The sequence below is a fragment of the Genypterus blacodes genome, unplaced genomic scaffold, assembly GCF_046128005.1.
Source record: "Genypterus blacodes isolate CSIRO-AG114 ecotype Tasmania unplaced genomic scaffold, CSIRO-AGI_Gbla_v1 ptg000092l_1, whole genome shotgun sequence".
Lineage (NCBI taxonomy): Eukaryota > Metazoa > Chordata > Actinopteri > Ophidiiformes > Ophidiidae > Genypterus > Genypterus blacodes.
In genome coordinates this window covers 165,001-182,127 of record NW_027466896.1, presented here as the reverse complement: position 1 = coordinate 182,127, position 17,127 = coordinate 165,001, and the positions used below count along the sequence as shown (strand labels likewise).

Sequence of the window (17,127 nt, the reverse complement as noted above, 5' to 3'; positions counted from 1 at the left end):
CATTAGTGTGTGTGTGTGTGTGTGTGTGTGTGTGTGTGTGTGTGTGTGTGTGTGTGTGTGTGTGTGTGTGTGTGTGTGTGTGGGTGTGTGTGTGTGGTGTGTGTGTGTGTGTTTCCCTCATTGTTTCTTTTTGTTTTTTAGTAATTTTTTTTAGTTCTGCCAGATTTGAACCAGAGACCCTTCTGGACTCAGAGACCCTCCTGGACTCAGAGACCCTCCTGGGCTCAGAGACCCTCCTGGCCTCACAGACCCTCCTGGACTCAGAGACCCTCCTGGCCTCAGTGACCCGTCTGGGCTCAGAGACCCTCCTGGGCTCAGAGACCCTCCTGGACTCAGAGACCCTCCTGGGCTCAGAGACCCTCCTGGGCTCAGAGACCCTCCTGGACTCAGAGACCCTCCTGGGCTCAGAGACCCTCCTGGACTCAGAGACCCTCCTGGGCTTTCTGCCGCGGGGTCATCAGCTCCCTCGGTGTCTTTCATTTCAAAGCAGATTGAAAATGAAAGAACCAATAAAGTTTGAGGGTCGTATGAGTGTAGATGTTGTGACAGAGGAGGAGGAGGAGGAGGAGGAGGAGGAGGGGATCTTCATCACATATTAAGGCTGCTGTGACAGAGGAGGTGTGGATCAAAGGGCAGCAGGGGTCTCAGGTGACACTTCAGCACGTCTGTGCTCCGTCACGCCAAACTGCAAGGAACTTTTATGTCGGAGGTATTTGTGTGTGTGCGTGTGTGTGTGTGTGTGTGTGAGGACCACATCGTCACTGAAGCTTGGACTCATTCAGGACTCAAACCTTTATTTATCTCTTCAGACAATCTGTTCTCAGCTTGTATTTCAGTTTTTTATAGATGAAGAGTTCCCGGATAATATAGAGCCACTGCTCTGAAACACCTCACTGCTAAAATATCCTGCAGACAAGAACTAATGAAGAGAGAGTGAAACACGAACAGATGGAGAGAGAGAGAGAGGGCTAGAGAGAGAGCGAGAGAGAGAGAGAGGGGAGGGGGGGTGGAGAGGGAGAGCAGGTGAGAGGGACAGAGAGAGAGAGAGAGAGAGAGAGAGAGAGAGAGAGAGAGAGAGAGAGAGAGAGAGGGGGACAGTGAGAGAAAGGGGGAGGGAGTGAGAGCAGTAATCAGTGAGTTTGTTGGACTCAGTGGGAACAATAACAATGTAACCTTTGTGTTTCATTAAGTTGTCAATTAAAATTTAGTTCAGGTGCTCACAGACGTGTCCGCACACACACACACACACACACACACACACACACACACTGCTGTGACAGGAAGTGAGTCATGCAGTGACAGGATGTTGTGTATTAGAGCTGTGACATCAGGCCTCAGCTGTATGATCACAGTGGGATGTAGATGTTGGCATTAAAATGCTAAACATACAGATGCAGCCTTCAAATTGTACTCACACACACACACACACACACACACACACACACACACACACACACACACACACACCTGTCTGACCCTACTCCTTCCTGTCTCTCCTCATTGATCTGTGGCTGTGGTCATACTGGGAGCTTCTGTCTGAGTTGGTTTCTCCCAAACGTGCGAGGAACTCCTTCATCACCGAGGCAGGAGAGGAGGCATAAATATTGAATTAGACGATCTGTTGGAGGCCAAACTGCCATCTTTGTTCTCCTCTTGTCTCCTTTGATCTTCCTGCTGTGGACTTCTCTTCCATTTCAACTCGACTCGTCTTCTTCTCACCTCTGTTCTTTATTCATTCCTGTCCTCGTCCTCTCTTATTCGCTTTGTCTTTCTTGTCAAATCCTCCCTTCTGTTTAGTTTCTGCCTCATATTTGCATTTGTCTCCTCTTCTTCATTTTTCATCTCCTCCCCTGTTCCCTACATGTGTGTTCTTTCATTTCTTTAACGTTGTTTTCTTGTCTTACACCTTGTTTTGTTCTTCTTTCCTTCCTATTGCCTCACCCTCTCTCTCCCTCCCTCCCCCCTCTCCCACCGCTGTAGGTTCACCCCCAGGCCCTCTCTATTATTTAACCCCCCCCCACACACACACACACACACACACACACTCAGGTTGTATTAAGGGTTAAATCAGACTTTATTATTGAACATTTCAAGCTGCTTTAATTTAGAGTTTCCCATGTAGCCGACTCCACAGGCTGGATGCTGGCCCCCGTGTTTGAACCTCTATCTGTCTCAACAGTGTGTTCAGTCCGTGGCCGGGGTCACACTGTGGCGTCACACTGTGGCGTCCCAACGGGGGCGCCCGGCGGGAAGGCAAACAGAGAGAAGGAGAGAGAGGAGAGAAGAGAGAGAGAGAGAGAGAGAGAGAGAGAGAGAGAGAGAGAGAGAGAGAGAGAGAGAGAGAGAGAGAGAGAGAGAGAGAGAGAGAGAGAGAGAGAGAGAGAGAGAGAGAGAGAGAGAGAGAGAGAGAGAGAGAGAGAGAGGGAGGAAAAATAACTGGCAGGCAAGGAAAGGGACTCGGCTCCCAAGCGACATCACCAAACTCCCGCTGAGCCCGGCGCTTTTATGTGGCCAGACAGATGTTAGTCGTCATATAAACGACAGCGTTACCACAGCCGGGATGTTTTCACTCATACCTGCCCTTCGCACAGGTAACAGGTGATTTAGAGCGGATTGCGGTGACACATTGATTTTGGTTGTGTTGCTTATGTCAGACTGCAGACTGGAGCACGGGGCGACTGTGTGACTGTGTGTGTGCACAACTAAGAAAGGAAGAAAGTAAGGAAGTGAAGGAGCGGCGCTGATGTTTCCTCACTCTGCTGCTCCGTAGCGTCATTAAGCACGAGGCCACTTGTCGTTACCTCCTGGTGCTCCGCTTTTCCTTCCACGGGCCAAACTACAAAACTCTGTGCGTGTGTATGTGTGTGTGTGTGTGTGATCAGCATGTCATCCATCAAATAAACACCAGGCTCCAGTGCCCCGCCCTGCACGGGGGAGCGGGGGCCATGTGGAGATGGGGTGCCTGCTGCTGTCTGGGATCCACATCCTATGGAAGTGGAGCCGAGGCTTTAACGCACCATTTATGCCTTCATCCCCCCCTCTGATTCATCACACACAAGGAAAGTTGTTCGCTGTTAAATTCTTAAAACTTCACACTTTGATGTTCATAACTACCAAAGTTCAGATTTTGGGATTTTTTTCCTGTATTGGTGTGTGTGTGTGTGTGTGTGTGTGTAACAGCGACGCGATCAAAGTGCAGCAAAGATGAAGCAGTGAGAAGAAAGGAAGACAAATATATGGATAAAAGTAAAAATAAAAAAAACTAAAACTAAAGAAGTAAATCAGAGAGCAGAGAACCAGACAGGGACAAAGTATAGAGAACATACGACCGTTTATTATGTTTTATATCATATACATACAGGGTGGACATAGACTGTATCTGTAGATTTGGTAATGTGAAGCTTTAAAGGCAGTGGCTCAGTGGGTAGAGCTTCTGCTTGGGAATCGGAGGGTTGCCGGTTCGAGCCCCTGCCGAGGTGCCCCTGAGCAAGGCACCGAACCCTCAATTGCTCCCCCCTCTGCGAAGGGTGGTAATGTAATGTAAGTTGACAAAAAGGATTTAACATAAGAATTTAGACGAACAACACTCCGAGACTTCTTTTCTCCATTTCCAAGGTGGGAGGTCTAACAAATGAACACACACACACACACACACACACACACTCATCAATTTCATCTTCCCTTCTGATCCCTGACCACAACTAACACACACACACACACACACACACACACACACACCAACAACTCCAAGGGCAAAAAAAGTGATGGGGGTGAATATTGGTGAGTGTGTGTGTTTGTGTGTGTGTATCTGCATTGTGTGTTTGAGTGATTCAGAGGCAGAAGAGTCCAGCTGATTGCTTTTTCAACTTCCATATCCCCTCAGAAGGCACAGTAATGAAACCCAAAGTATGCTCACAGTGGAGTGTGTATTGTTTTGTGTGCATCTTCACGTGTGCTGCAAGCATGAGCATGTTGATTACAGCTGATTTACTGAGTTCATCCGAGTGTGTGTGTGTGTGTTTGTTTGGCCTATGCCTTCGTTATTGTATTGCTTTTTGAACCCTGGCTTGTGTGCGTATTGTCCACCTGTCTGCCTGAGAGAGACGGACAGGGAGAGGGAGGTAGAGAGAGGGAGAGAGAGAGGGAGGAGAGAGAGGTAGAGAGAGAGGGAGGAGAGAGAGGGAGAGAGAGAGAGAGGCAAGGAAACGTCAGATGGTCCACTGAACCGAGTGAACCCAAGTCCTGAAACACAGGACCGGTCCACCTCGGTCTCCAGCAAGGGAACCGCTCCGTCTTTCATGATGAGAAAGTGGATGGTGGTCAGTGTGAACTGGCACTTGGCCTGGTTGACGATTAACAAACAACACACACATTAACACCTGCTTCAATACTGAAACCGTGCTGCTGCTCCCATGGCTGTGTATCGCTACAGTACGAGTGTGTGCAAGCCTGCAGTGTGTTCAGTGGCTTTGTCAATACAGTGTGCTGCATCTGTGTGTGTGTGTGTGTGTGTGTGTGTGTGTGTGTTGAGCTTATTAAAAGTAGCCAACAGACTGCAGTGACCTCCCTGTTCTCTGGCCGCTAAGTGCTGATGAATGCTTCAGGGAGACAGAAAGAGGGGCAGCATAAAATTAGAGAAAAGGGCAAAAGGATGAAGGTGATTAAAGAAAAAGAAGGCGATGAGATGAGGATGGTTACAGAAAAAAAGACGGAAAGTGGGAAGAAACATTCGAAAACCAGCAGGCAAGAAAAATGTGAGAGAGAAAGAAGCCAAGGAATAAAACATGAACAAAAGAATTGACAAGAGAATGAAATTAATTACACAACACTTAGTAGGCACTACATGAAGCGAGAGAGAGAGAGAGAGAGAGAGAGAGAGAGAGAGAGAAAGAGAGAGAGAGAGAGACAGAGAGACTGACATCATTAATGTCTCCTTCTCTGTGCTGCTGCTCATATTGGGTCTGTGCTGCTCCTCTTCACTCTGTGCTGCTCCTCTTCACCCCCTGCCTCTAAATCACCTTCTGAAATGAAAGCAGAGACTTTCTCCCCTCTGAGGTCTTTGCCAGGGTTGTTGTTGTTTCTCTCTTTGGAGAATGCACGAAAATCCAGGCCTCAGCAATTGATTTGGGAGAACATCTTGGGCCGGATCAACACCAAGCTGCTGTGATCTCTGCTGAGCCCGTATGAAGGCTCACCTGCCACCTGGACTCCTTTATCCTCTTTCCTACCTCATCACGTCGTATAGCAGCTGTATTGTCTCTGTGCCGCAGGAGGCTGAAGTGCAAGAGGAGGAATACTTATACTTTATGCAGTATACTCTCAAAAACCACGAGTACTAGAGTAGAACTGGAGTTTAAACACACAGAATAGACTCTGGTGCCTGTGTGTCATTGACATATGAAGCTACAATTAACTCCAAAAGGGACCAGCAGCTGATCAATCAACACTTACAAACCCAAATGACAATTGTCAATGGAAACACTTTGGATTTGAGTTTTACTGCCATTGACATTGTCACTCCAGCCTTTAAAAGCTCATTACTCTGGCTTTTGTCTTTCACCAAACTTCGGCCTCTGTTTTCTTTCCAAGGCGAAGCAGCATTCGATAGATCACATTCTGCCGTCTGCGTCTCCAATAGAGGAAAGACATGTTGCGCAATGCCAGTCAATACTTTCCCATTAAGCCAGTGGACAAGACAGAATCATTAAGCACAACAACACACGCACACATGCATGACTTCTAACTCAGTTTAAATTACCCTCCTGCACGTAAACACACACACACACACACACACACATCTGCTCCAGACGTGCAAGACTTGTGTGTGTGTGTGTGCACTCAGACACAAAGACCCAGCAGGTGTGTGTGTGGCTGAGATGTCTGCTCGCTGCAGTTGCTGTGTTGTGACATTTGGAGAGAGGCGTCTTCACACAAAGCCAAACAAGTCCTCCCCTCTCATCTCTGCACGCTGGCTTCGATCTGCAGACGCACAAAGAAACAACATAAATAAGTCATTAAATGTCAAAGAAAGACTTTGCTTCTTTTGTGGGCGACTGTAGATAAGTGATGAAAGAAAGTCAGTGCAGCCGTGTTAAAGGAACCGTCTGAGGCCCGGTGGCTGGACGGATCGCCTGATCGCTTTAAGAGGACAAAACCCAATGACATCAGACTTATATTTGGAATTACAAGTGACAAATGTGGGAATTTTGTAGAATAATATTAGATACTTGCAATCACAAAGTCATTCCAGTAATCAGTTAGTAGATTTTGTACATTCATGATTGATTTTTTTAAACATTTTTTTTGAATAGTGATGAGCTGTAAGGTGACATCACTAAAATACATGTTTTCATTGATTGCCGTATGATTGCGAGTGTGATGAGTGGAGTGTGTGCACGCCTGTATCCAGACATCACACTCAGCTGAGGACTGAGGTTCATCCCAGGTGAGGTTCTTGAGCAGGTGTCAGTAGATTCTCCTTATAATTGCATCACTGAACCGTTCAATATGCATCAAACCTCATTAGCATAGAGCCGGACACCGGTTGGACTCTGCTGATTCTGCTCATCTCAATGTGTCAACCTGGGAACTGATCTACATGCTGACTCAGCTCAGGCCTGAATAAGCTTTAAATGTCCCTCACAGATCTTTGGACTTGCATCATCTCACCTGTGTGGCCCACTTAAGTCAGTCCGGCCCTAAATCTGTAGCCTGGGTCATCGCTTGTCAGAGTGATAATTCAGTTAACCAGGAGCGATGTCGTCACCTTAAAGTCTGGATTGCCTGGCGTCTGGGCCGGTTCAGGTTTAACATGGAGCCGTGTTGTAAATATGCCGTAAATATAGAAAATATGTCTCAATCTATTGCAATAATAATGTGTTGCACAGTGTTTTGGTTTTAGATGAACCCTCAGCATCAGACCGCCTCCCTCTCTCCTTAATGTCAACCAAAGGCTCCACTTCAACAAAGCTAAAGAACAGATAGAAAAAGAGAGAGGGCTTTGTACGTGCTGCGATGTGTGTGTGTGTGTGTGTGTGTGTGTAAGTGTAATGATCAAAGGAAGGAGGTTTTAAGAAAGAGATCCAAACCTGAACCACTTTCCCTCTGTAAGGCCTACGGGAGCTCCATGATGGGAATCTCTTAAAGTAATCGCACTTTTTCTTTCTCAATCTAATCTGATTGTTCCGGACGTAATTGGCTGAGTGACATTACTGCAGCAACGATCCTGTTAGAGCCGGAGTTTTTGGTTTGAAGCCCTGCAGATTCTCTCATCCAGCCTCTTTGTCAGCCTCAGTGACACTTGATGTGAGGCTGGATTGGTTCTCCGTGTCCCCCCGTCTCTTTGTCTCTGCCGCTCTCTCTCGCTCTTCCCCTCCAGGTCGTAGCCCGCCTCTGTCACTCTGTCATTCTCAGCCAATTACTGACTGGCTTCAGGTGCTTAACCTCAGGCTCCACCATCTATTGGCTCATTATATCGCCGCTTTAAATCTTCCTCTCCCACATCACATCCAACCTTCTCTTATGTCTCTCTCTCTCTCTCGCTCTCCGTCTCTTTCTCGCTTTCTGTCTCTCTCTCCTTCTATCTGTCTCTTTCTTACTCTGTCTCTGTCTCTTTCTCGCTTTCTGTCTCTCTCTCACCCTCTGTCTCTTCCTCTCTCTCTTTCTCTTCCTCTCTCTCTCTCTCTGTCTCTTCCTCACTCTCTGTCTCTTCTCTCTCTCTCTTTCTCTGTCTCTTTCTCTCTATCCGTCTCTTTCGCTGCCTTAATCCATACATGCCCACATCTTCATTATTTCTTTTATTTATGCCTATTTTCATTCTCATCTCATCATCTCATCATCCCTTCTTCTTCCTCTTATTCTCGCTCTCTCTCCTTTCCAGAAATGAGACTCAATATTAAATTCCGAGCCCCCTCCTCCCCCTCCTCCTCCTCCCTCCTTTACCCTCTAACTCTCACTTCTCTATCTAGACCTCCATTCGGCAAATTGATACAACTCAATTGTGGCTTGCCTGCCTGTAGGCAGTAATGATATTAATAAACGTGGATATGAAATAGATTTGCTATCTGTTTCATTTGGAATGATGTTACTGTGGTTTTGGCTCCCAGCGTTTTCCCTCCTCCTTCCCTCCTGCTGCTGCCTGTGATGTAACCGTATAGGCTCTACTGCACAGTCTATACAGGTAGATCCAGTCAACCGCACACAATGTCACTCCTTATGCAGCTGTTGTGGTGCAGTGTGATGTTTTTCCCTCAGCACTAAAGAGTTCTTAAGGGGCCCGACTTTAGGCAGGTCAAAGGTCAGTGTCAGTGTGAAGTATGCAGAGGAGGCTTGAGAGCATGAGACATTCAACAGGCGTCCTACAGATGAAGGACGGCCTCTGTAACCACGACGATGCAAGATGAATCAATTATTCATTAGTTCCTTAAAATAGGAAATATTTCCTGAGCTTTGGGTTTTGCCTCTAAAAATGATTTTTAAATGAATTTTATTGTTATTATTATTATTATCAACTACATACTTGTGTTTCTTTTGGCTGGGAAGAAGGAGATACAAGATAAAGCAGCCACAGTCTCTCTGGCTGAACAAACATAGAAAACAGCGCCACCTACAGAAACACCACCAACAAAGAAGCCACAGAACTTAAGCTGCCTCTTCCTCTGAAACAGTCGAGCTGCAAATCAAATCTCTATACTGTGGTAACACACACTAATGGAAGCTCACCTGAAAGTAGAAGAAGATGCTTCTTCATTTTGCCTGTCAGCATTCAAAAGATGTACAAAACACACTTAAGAGCTGAAAAGAGAGCAAAGTGCTGCACTGTGGTGGAGTCGGACACTGAGTTATGCTTTAATTCCTGGAGAGAGACGTAATTAAAATCCACTAAAAGGCAGCTGCTACTAGTTGATTTAATCTAATTCATCCAAGTCACAAAGCTGGAGGGGGCCCAGCCGTCTGTCTGCTGGTGTGTGTGTGTGTGTGGCTCCATGTGTTGAGGAAAGGTTTTTTGTTTATGTTTCAGGCTGTCTCTGCTCATTGTTGTTGTGTGTGTTTGTACATGCAAAGGAGCCACGTCTTCTTGTAAAGGACCAGCAAGTGTAAACTGTGTGTGTGTGTGTGTGTGTGTGCGTGTGTGTGCGTGTGTGTGTATTTTGAGGGCAATGAGCCAGTTTAATGACGTTCTTTAAGCTGGCGTGATTAAGAGGCTGATCATTTGATTATGGTGCATCAGTGAAATATTACAGATTGTCTTTTAGTTTTCCATTAATGAGGCAGATCAAAGAGTCTGCTTAAGTGCTTTATTGAGTAGAGATCTGTGTGTGTGTGTGTGTGTGCGTGTGCGCGTCATGTACGTGGGCTATTAGTATTATTTCAATGAAACGAGAAACATTTTCTACTAAACCCTTCAAAAGTCATGAGAACACACACACACACACCCAAACACATCCACCACCCCCATAAACTCTCTCTCTCCCCTCTCTTTCTCTCTCTCTCTCTCTCTCTCTCTCTCTCTCTCTCTCTCTCTCTCGCTCTCTCTCTCTCTCACAAACACACACACACACACACAGACACACACACACACACACACACATACATCCCTGAGGCCTGTATAGCCTCAGCGTTAAAAGTGTGACTGTTGTAATGTTGCATAGGTTGCACTTAATTTGCAAATTTGCACGCTCACACCAAGGAAACAGCCTAACCTCTACCTAAACACACACACACACACACACACACACACACACACACACACACACACACACACACACACACACAGACACACATCAAAGCTCCCCGTGATGATGACCCTCTAAGGCAAACAAGTAAGATCAGAGAAAACTCTCATCAAGGCTTTTGCCATCCTGATGGAAGCGTGTGTGTGGTGTGTGTGTGTTTGTGTGTGTCTGTGTTTGGGGGGCACTTTTTGGGTCTGTACTACTACTTGTGTTTGTAGCCTTTGGCCAGTGTTGTGTGTGTTATACTCACACACACTTCCTCATATATGCAGATCATGTGAGTACACACACACACACACACACACCTGGAGCACAAAGTTGTTCCTGCCGTCTTCCTGTTTTCTCTCTTTGTCGCATTTTTCATGCTTTTGCCTTTTTACTGTTTGATAGATGCAGAAAACAAAAAGCACCTAGACCACAGAAAGCTGTAAACCAAACCCAAGTACCTCTGACAGACCTGACTCCAGCCCCAGACCACAGAGCCCCCCAAACCTCCTAAATCTGTGTGAAGCAGCGCCGGCTTCTATTGATTTGTTCATTCAGCTGATTAATAAACAGCTTCTCCTCCTGGTCAGGCGGGTTGAGGAGGTCTTGGTGCATCCGGGATGTGTGCAGCTTTGAGTCTTAGTACAATATAGAAAGCATAAGATGGAAACTCAGGGGACGATAGTGACAAAACTCTCTTAATAGCTGAGTGAGAACAGATAAGAGCATGAGTGAGAACAGATGGGAAGTTAGCAAGCAGGGAGGGAGGGAGAGAGAAGAAGAAAAGTGTATAAAAAAGGAAACATGTTATGAATCATGGCAAGAAGCCAAACCTAAAGAAGAAGACAGAAGAGCACGACAAAAGCACGCGGATCAAGAGAGCAACAGAGAGAAGGACGGCCTGCACAGGGAGGCTGAGAGATTGATTCCCCTCCTCTCCCTCCCCCTCCCCTTCTCCCCCCTCCTCTCCCCAGAGCGGCTCCCTAAAGTCTTTGGATTAATGGCTCCATTTCTGCTGCTCATTCATCAGAATCAGGAAGCCATCCCCGAACACAATCCCTCACTAGGCTCTCTCCTGAACCAGATCTCTACCTGCCAACACAGCCAATAGGCCCTTAAGTACTTTCAAAGGCAGCAAAACAACTTTATCTCCACTTTAGGTGCAAACCAAAGGGAATTAGCTCCACCTGCACATACAGTATGCTCGTTATCCAGCGTGGCGCCTCTCATCACACACACACACACACACACACACACACAGACTGAAGCATGTATTATGCTAATGAGGTGATGCATTGTATTATACATTAACATGCTATGATCCTTAGAGACAATTATGAAATTACTATCCAGATGAAAATAGCTGAACTTGTTTATTCTCAGCAGCTGTTATATTTTTCCCTATGATGACATCATCTCGTGAATATTTTGTTTTAGAAACGTGGGCGTCACGTGAAAGAGATAAAGGACAATAGAACATACATGATTGAACTAGATTCAAAGTGTGTGACCAGGAGGTAGAGATGGAAGCGTGAGCAAAATAGTGACATGAGCAAAGCTACTAAGCTACATGTTAGCTAAACTCCACTGTCTGATTGTGTATATGGGAGGCTGCAGTTGGTGCACACACACTCCCAAATTAAAGATATCCCCGTCGGCTCTTCATTAATGTGTGTTTGAATTAGCTGTGGAATGATTTTGTAGCTCAGCGTTGAGCACAGTTCCTGTTCTTCAGAAGAATAAGAGCAATAAAGTCTTTTTTAGTAGCAGCTAAGAACATTCTGCACGTTGCACCTCCAGGCTCTTCTGTCAGCGATCCTGTGCTGCTGTCAAACACAAAGCCGCTGGACTGAAGCCACTGCTGGTGTCACGGGCCTCACTGTTGTGACCCTGTGCACCAGCTGGACCCTTGGCTCCTTTCACAGTGTGTGTGAGGGCTAACATGCCAACCCATGACCCGTTCTGATAGATGAGACAAGAGGACTCGGCCAGCTCCAGGCCCTTTAGAGGGACAATTGTCCTCCTTCCAAACAGGCAGACAGGGAGACTGCCAGTCTGTCTGTCCTTCTGTCCGTTTATCCTGCGCTCAGCCCTCCAGCCGCTCATCTTCCTATTCAGACGTCATCACAGCTCTCCACTCCATCTCTCTCTCTCTCCCTCCCTCTCTCTCTCTCCGTCCATTTGTCTCTCAGACGATATCTCTTAGATCTGGGTGCGTTTGTGTTTGTGAACATGTGGCGACAGCTGGATGATGGATTGGAGGAAGATAGAGAAAGAGAGCTGATGAAGGGAAAAGCTGGGGAGGCTTGTGCACAGGAAAGACGTATTTAGAGGAGATGTAGTTACAGGGGCGGAGGAAGGGGGAGCAGATCTGATGGATGATGTAGCATCTCTGGTCATTTGTCATGACCAAGGTTACCCAGGGACGCCATTGTTGATTTAACAGTGTAAACAGTTATAATTCTCATAACCTCCACGCTGGCTTCCTGCTAATTCCTCTCTTTCGCTCCCTCTATGTATCTAAATCCATATTCCTTACACACCTTACACCTTATTGAGTTAGATGTTACTTATAAAGGAATCAGCAGTTTAGAGAGAATTATAAGGAGACAAACAACTGAAGGCCCCGGATTATTTGTAATTGATCAATGTTCTGGATTGTGTAGGTGATTATCAAAGGATGCAGACGGATAAATGTTCAGTTCAGTTTATTCTCAGTGAAGAAGCTGAACTTTGAACTCAGGTGGCACCAAATTACACAGCTGAGACACCTGAGATGCACCTCCGTCCTCAAACAGAGCTGGTGTGTGTGTGTGTGTGTGTGTGTGTGTGTGTGTGTGTGAGTGAGAAGCCGTTATAAACACATTGCTGGTTGTTGATGATGAGGGTGATGATGAGCCAATGTTGACACTTGACATTCAGCAGTTTGTGAGGCTCACACACACACACACACACACACACACACACACGTCTCTGGGTAGCTCAGCAGAGACATTATGGAACAACAAAGGCTGCAGACGGCTGGATTCTCTACATTATGCCTAAATTGTGTGTGTTCTGTGTAAATTGTGCGTTATCACTTTAAATAATTGCTTTCAATCTCGTTTTATATCCCTCCATTTGTGTTGATAATCCCCGATAAATTTCCCTCCATATCTTTTGCACATTTGCAGTGATTTGTTTCATTGTGACGCAAACTATTTTGTTTGTGTTTTTCTTCTGTGGTGTCTGAACATTGTGGTTCATAAATGTGACACTGCCCCCCTGTGGACACACGTGTCAGCACGCGTGTAGATGAGAACACGCATGTTAATGACCTCATAAAGATCAGGTGTGCACATCAGAACATGGCACTGTGAACCTGAAGAGACCAGAGGTAGAAGAGGAAACTTTCTTTGTGACATTTTAGCTTTATTACAAACAGTTTAAGATGGGGAAATCATTAACGAGGTTTTCATTTTGAATTTGTGTTAAGTAGTCAAACTCTCCCGTCAGTCTCTTTGTTCAGTTTCCTCCCCTGGACCAGAAAACAGACCTGATGAAAGCAGCCTCATAGTGAAACCAGATTAAGATAAGATTCCACCAAAAACTACAGAAAGAAAGAACATAAGTGAATGAAGTGATGATGACTGTGGTGTCTAAAGGGAGAGGAAGATTCAGCTGTTAGCTTCTGGTCTTCTTCTCTGCAGATCCAGCAGGAATCTGATTTAGCTTTGAGTCTTTGTCATGGCAAAGAAAGCAGCTTTGATTGATTGTTCTTCTTGGACAAAGTGGTTAACTCCTCCTCTCTCTCTCTCTCTCTCTCTCTCTCTCTCTCTCTCTCTCTCTCTGTCTCTGTCTCTCTGGATCGCTGGTGACTGATCATGTTGTCAGTAATTGTGACATTACAGTGTGTGTTATCATTATAATAACATCGCCTGATTGTTTTAGGCATGAAAATGAAGCGTTAGTTGGCTTTTGTTCTGTAGAGGAGACGGATCTGTATCAGTCTCTGTCTCAGTCTCAGTCTGTGTGTGAGAGTGGCTCCACATGTCTGTAGATGATATCAGGACGTGTTGATCTCTGGCTTTATTCTGCTTAACTTAATTGTCAAACCAGACTGAGCGTTTTCTGTGACGATCATGGAAAAGTCCTGGAAATGTTTGAGGAGGGAAAAAAATTAAGATATCTCCATTTCCTCTAAATCCCTCTCTGAGATCAGTGTGTGAGATATGAGACGTCTTCTCCTTCTGTTTCTGTGTGAAGACTTAGATGCTGGACTAAATCTTCACTGTCGTCTTTATAACAACACCAAGCTACTTTAATTATATTAATCTGTCAGAAAAAATATCAAATGAGAAGGTTGCTATAGAAACAAGCAGCCCTGTCACTTCTCCACCTCATCATACACCTTCAGAGGTGAAGAACACAGAGGTACACACACACACACACACACACACACACACACACACACACACACTCACTAAACAAGTTCATCCTGATATGTCATGTTGTGAATGTTTGCTCTACAAAATCAAATAATGTGAATCAATAAGTTTGTTGCCCTTACAGCAGGAGGGCAAATCAATCATCACTAATAATAATAATAATATGTTTACAAACCACATTGTGGTAGTAAAGGAAGGACTTTAATCCAAAACACACAGATCTGTCCAATCGAGAACAACCTCCTGCTTCTGCTGCCTGCACAGATTGATAAAGTCTTCCTCCTCTTCCTCCTCTTCCTCTCTCCCTCTCCTCAGACCCGGTCCACGGCCCTCACAACGTCAACGTGGTGGACGTCCGAGCTCGCCAGCTGACCATACAGTGGGAGACGTTCGGCTACGACGTGACTCGCTGCCACAGCTACAATCTGACGGTGGGAACATCTGCTGTGATCGATGATGATGTCATCACTAACTGGACATCACACTGTTTCACTAAAATATGAAATCAATGACTTAGTAGTTGAACTTCTCTCTCTCTCTCTCTCTCTCTCTCTCTCTGTTGTCCAGGTGCAGTACCAGTATGTATTTAACCAGCAGGAGTTTGTGGCTGAGGAGTTGATCCAGACGTCGTCTCATTACACCCTGAGGGGCTTGAGGCCCTTCGTCACCGTCAGGCTGAGGCTCGTCCTGGCGAACCCAGAGGGCAGCAAAGAGAGCGAGGAGATCGTCAAGCAGACGGAGGAAGACGGTGAGGAAGAGGGGCACTCACCTCATTCATCATATAGGGATAGATGTTGTGTCATCACCACATGGGATGACCTCACGCTGTAAATACAGAATCAACACACTCCGTCTACTCGTGTGTGTGTGTGCGTGTGTGTGTGGGTGTGTGTGTGTGTATCCAGAGGGCTCAGAATCATAACAACATGTGTGTGTTTCATCTTCCGCTGCTTGGAGCTCATTGATGCTTTAGATTTCCTTCCTCGCCAACCTGCTGCCATAAACTGAGCTGGTTGGACTCCATTAGACTGCAGCGCCTGATAAGCATCAAAACATCCACACACACACACACACACACACACACACTTCTAATGATCCCAAATCTCCCGTCTCCCGTCTTTCCCTCCATCCTGAGGGCTCCATGTTATTCCTCTGATCTCACAACTAATATCAGCTACATTTAGCAACTGGGGAACATCTCACACACACACACACACACACACACACACACACACACACACACACACACACACTTGTCTGAACCCTTTTAAAGCAGCTAACATGACTCTGGAGCTGCCTTGCTTTAGCTTCAGGGGGAGAGAGAGAGGGAGGAAAAAAAGCGTAATTGTTTTGTTCTTAATTGTTTTTTATTTAACCGTCGTTAATCTCCTGGTTGTAATTCAGTAATTAGGGAGCAGAGCGGTGATTGTTCACATGAAGGCTAATTGCTGTTTCTACACTAATGCCTTTATAAAACTGGGGACTAGCAAATGTTCTACTGTAGACACACACACACACACACACACACACGTCAGGGAACATATGCTTGCTGTATGCACACACACACACACACACACACACGCACACACAACATGCTGTATGTGTATATTTAGATATGTAAGCTGTACGTGTTCTCACAACTAAATACATAGACGTACACACACACACACACACATTACATGGCTTATGTACTGTACACACACACAAACAATACACACACAGACCTATAAAGTATAATCATGTCTGTATACATACGGGTATAGAGCTGTACAAATTAAAAAAATGTACACAAAGTGTGCTGTACACACACACAAAACTACACACATGGGCATATGTGTACACACACACACACACACACACACACACACACACACACACACACACACACACACATGTAGACATACACATACACACACATACAGATATGTGTCTTTAGGGGCAAAATAAGGAATTTGCAATTAAGGTATAAAATGCCTTTCTTCCTCTCGCTCTCGCTCTCTCTCACACACACACACACACACACACAGACACACTCATACTTCACACACACATATGCACTAACACTCATCACTCCTCATCCCCACGCCTCCACTTTCTCTCAGCCGTTTAACTGTAAAAGTGTTTGATTCCTCAGTCCTGTGCTCCATAACAGCTTTTACCTACACAAAGCCTGACATTTAAACACAACACAGTAAACACAAACCTCTTTACTGTCTCACTGCGAGGCATCTGCTATTATTAATTTGACGAATCTATTCCTGCTGAAGCTCGTCTCCTGTCTCGGTAACACGCTGTTTACAAGCTCAACATTCCCCCTGTTTAAGCCGCAGAGTGATGGTGTTTGTTCAGCAGCAGGCCATTACACCGCTAATTACCTCTTAGAAAGAATTAAAAGTTCAGATATCTACAGACGTGCAAAAGTTGGAGAGTTAAAATAGTTGAATTCTATTAAAGTTGTGTTTCCAGAGATGTGAAGCTGTGGAGTGTGAGCTGCTGGAGGGAGAGGAAGGCTGCAGCTGAACACTCTGCATGTTTGGGTTTATTTCTTTAGGAAGTTCTGCCACAGGAAATGGGAGGAGAGAAAGGAAAGTTAAGCATAATCAGGACTGAAATCACCAAAATGTCTGAAAAATTCCGGTAATGTAGAAAAAAAATCCTGAATCCAGATCAGTAACAGAATCTATAGGATCCCTCCCTGGATCAGCTCCAACCGACCAATCACACTGTCATAAACATGAGTACTTCCTGTTTAAAAATGAGCCCTGACTTACTTTGGGTCATTTAATCAGACTTGGTGGTGGCATGTTAGCGTGCTTGAGTACCTTTCACGCATGGTGATACTATTAACAACAACAGTAACTAAGGATCATCACAGTCACTATCCTTTAATCTCCAGAGCTTCCTGTCTGACATCACAATAGAGGAAACAGGCTGAAGGTTTGGTTCTTAATGGGGTTTCTCTACTCAACAGCTGTCGGTTT

General features: G+C 45.5%; 1 protein-coding gene across 1 annotated transcript in view; it reads left to right on the top strand.

Annotated features, from left to right (window-relative positions):
• Positions 1-154: 154 nt before the first annotated feature.
• LOC143007623 (receptor-type tyrosine-protein phosphatase T-like) overlaps positions 155-17,127 on the top strand; it is a gene marked incomplete at its 5' end in the record, with an annotated part of 122,778 nt that continues 105,805 nt past the window's right edge. The window contains 3 exons of the mRNA XM_076159032.1: positions 155-453; positions 14,462-14,577; positions 14,714-14,894. Coding sequence (XP_076015147.1) covers positions 155-453; positions 14,462-14,577; positions 14,714-14,894 — 596 coding nt within the window. The remainder of the gene's footprint in view (positions 454-14,461; positions 14,578-14,713; positions 14,895-17,127) is intronic.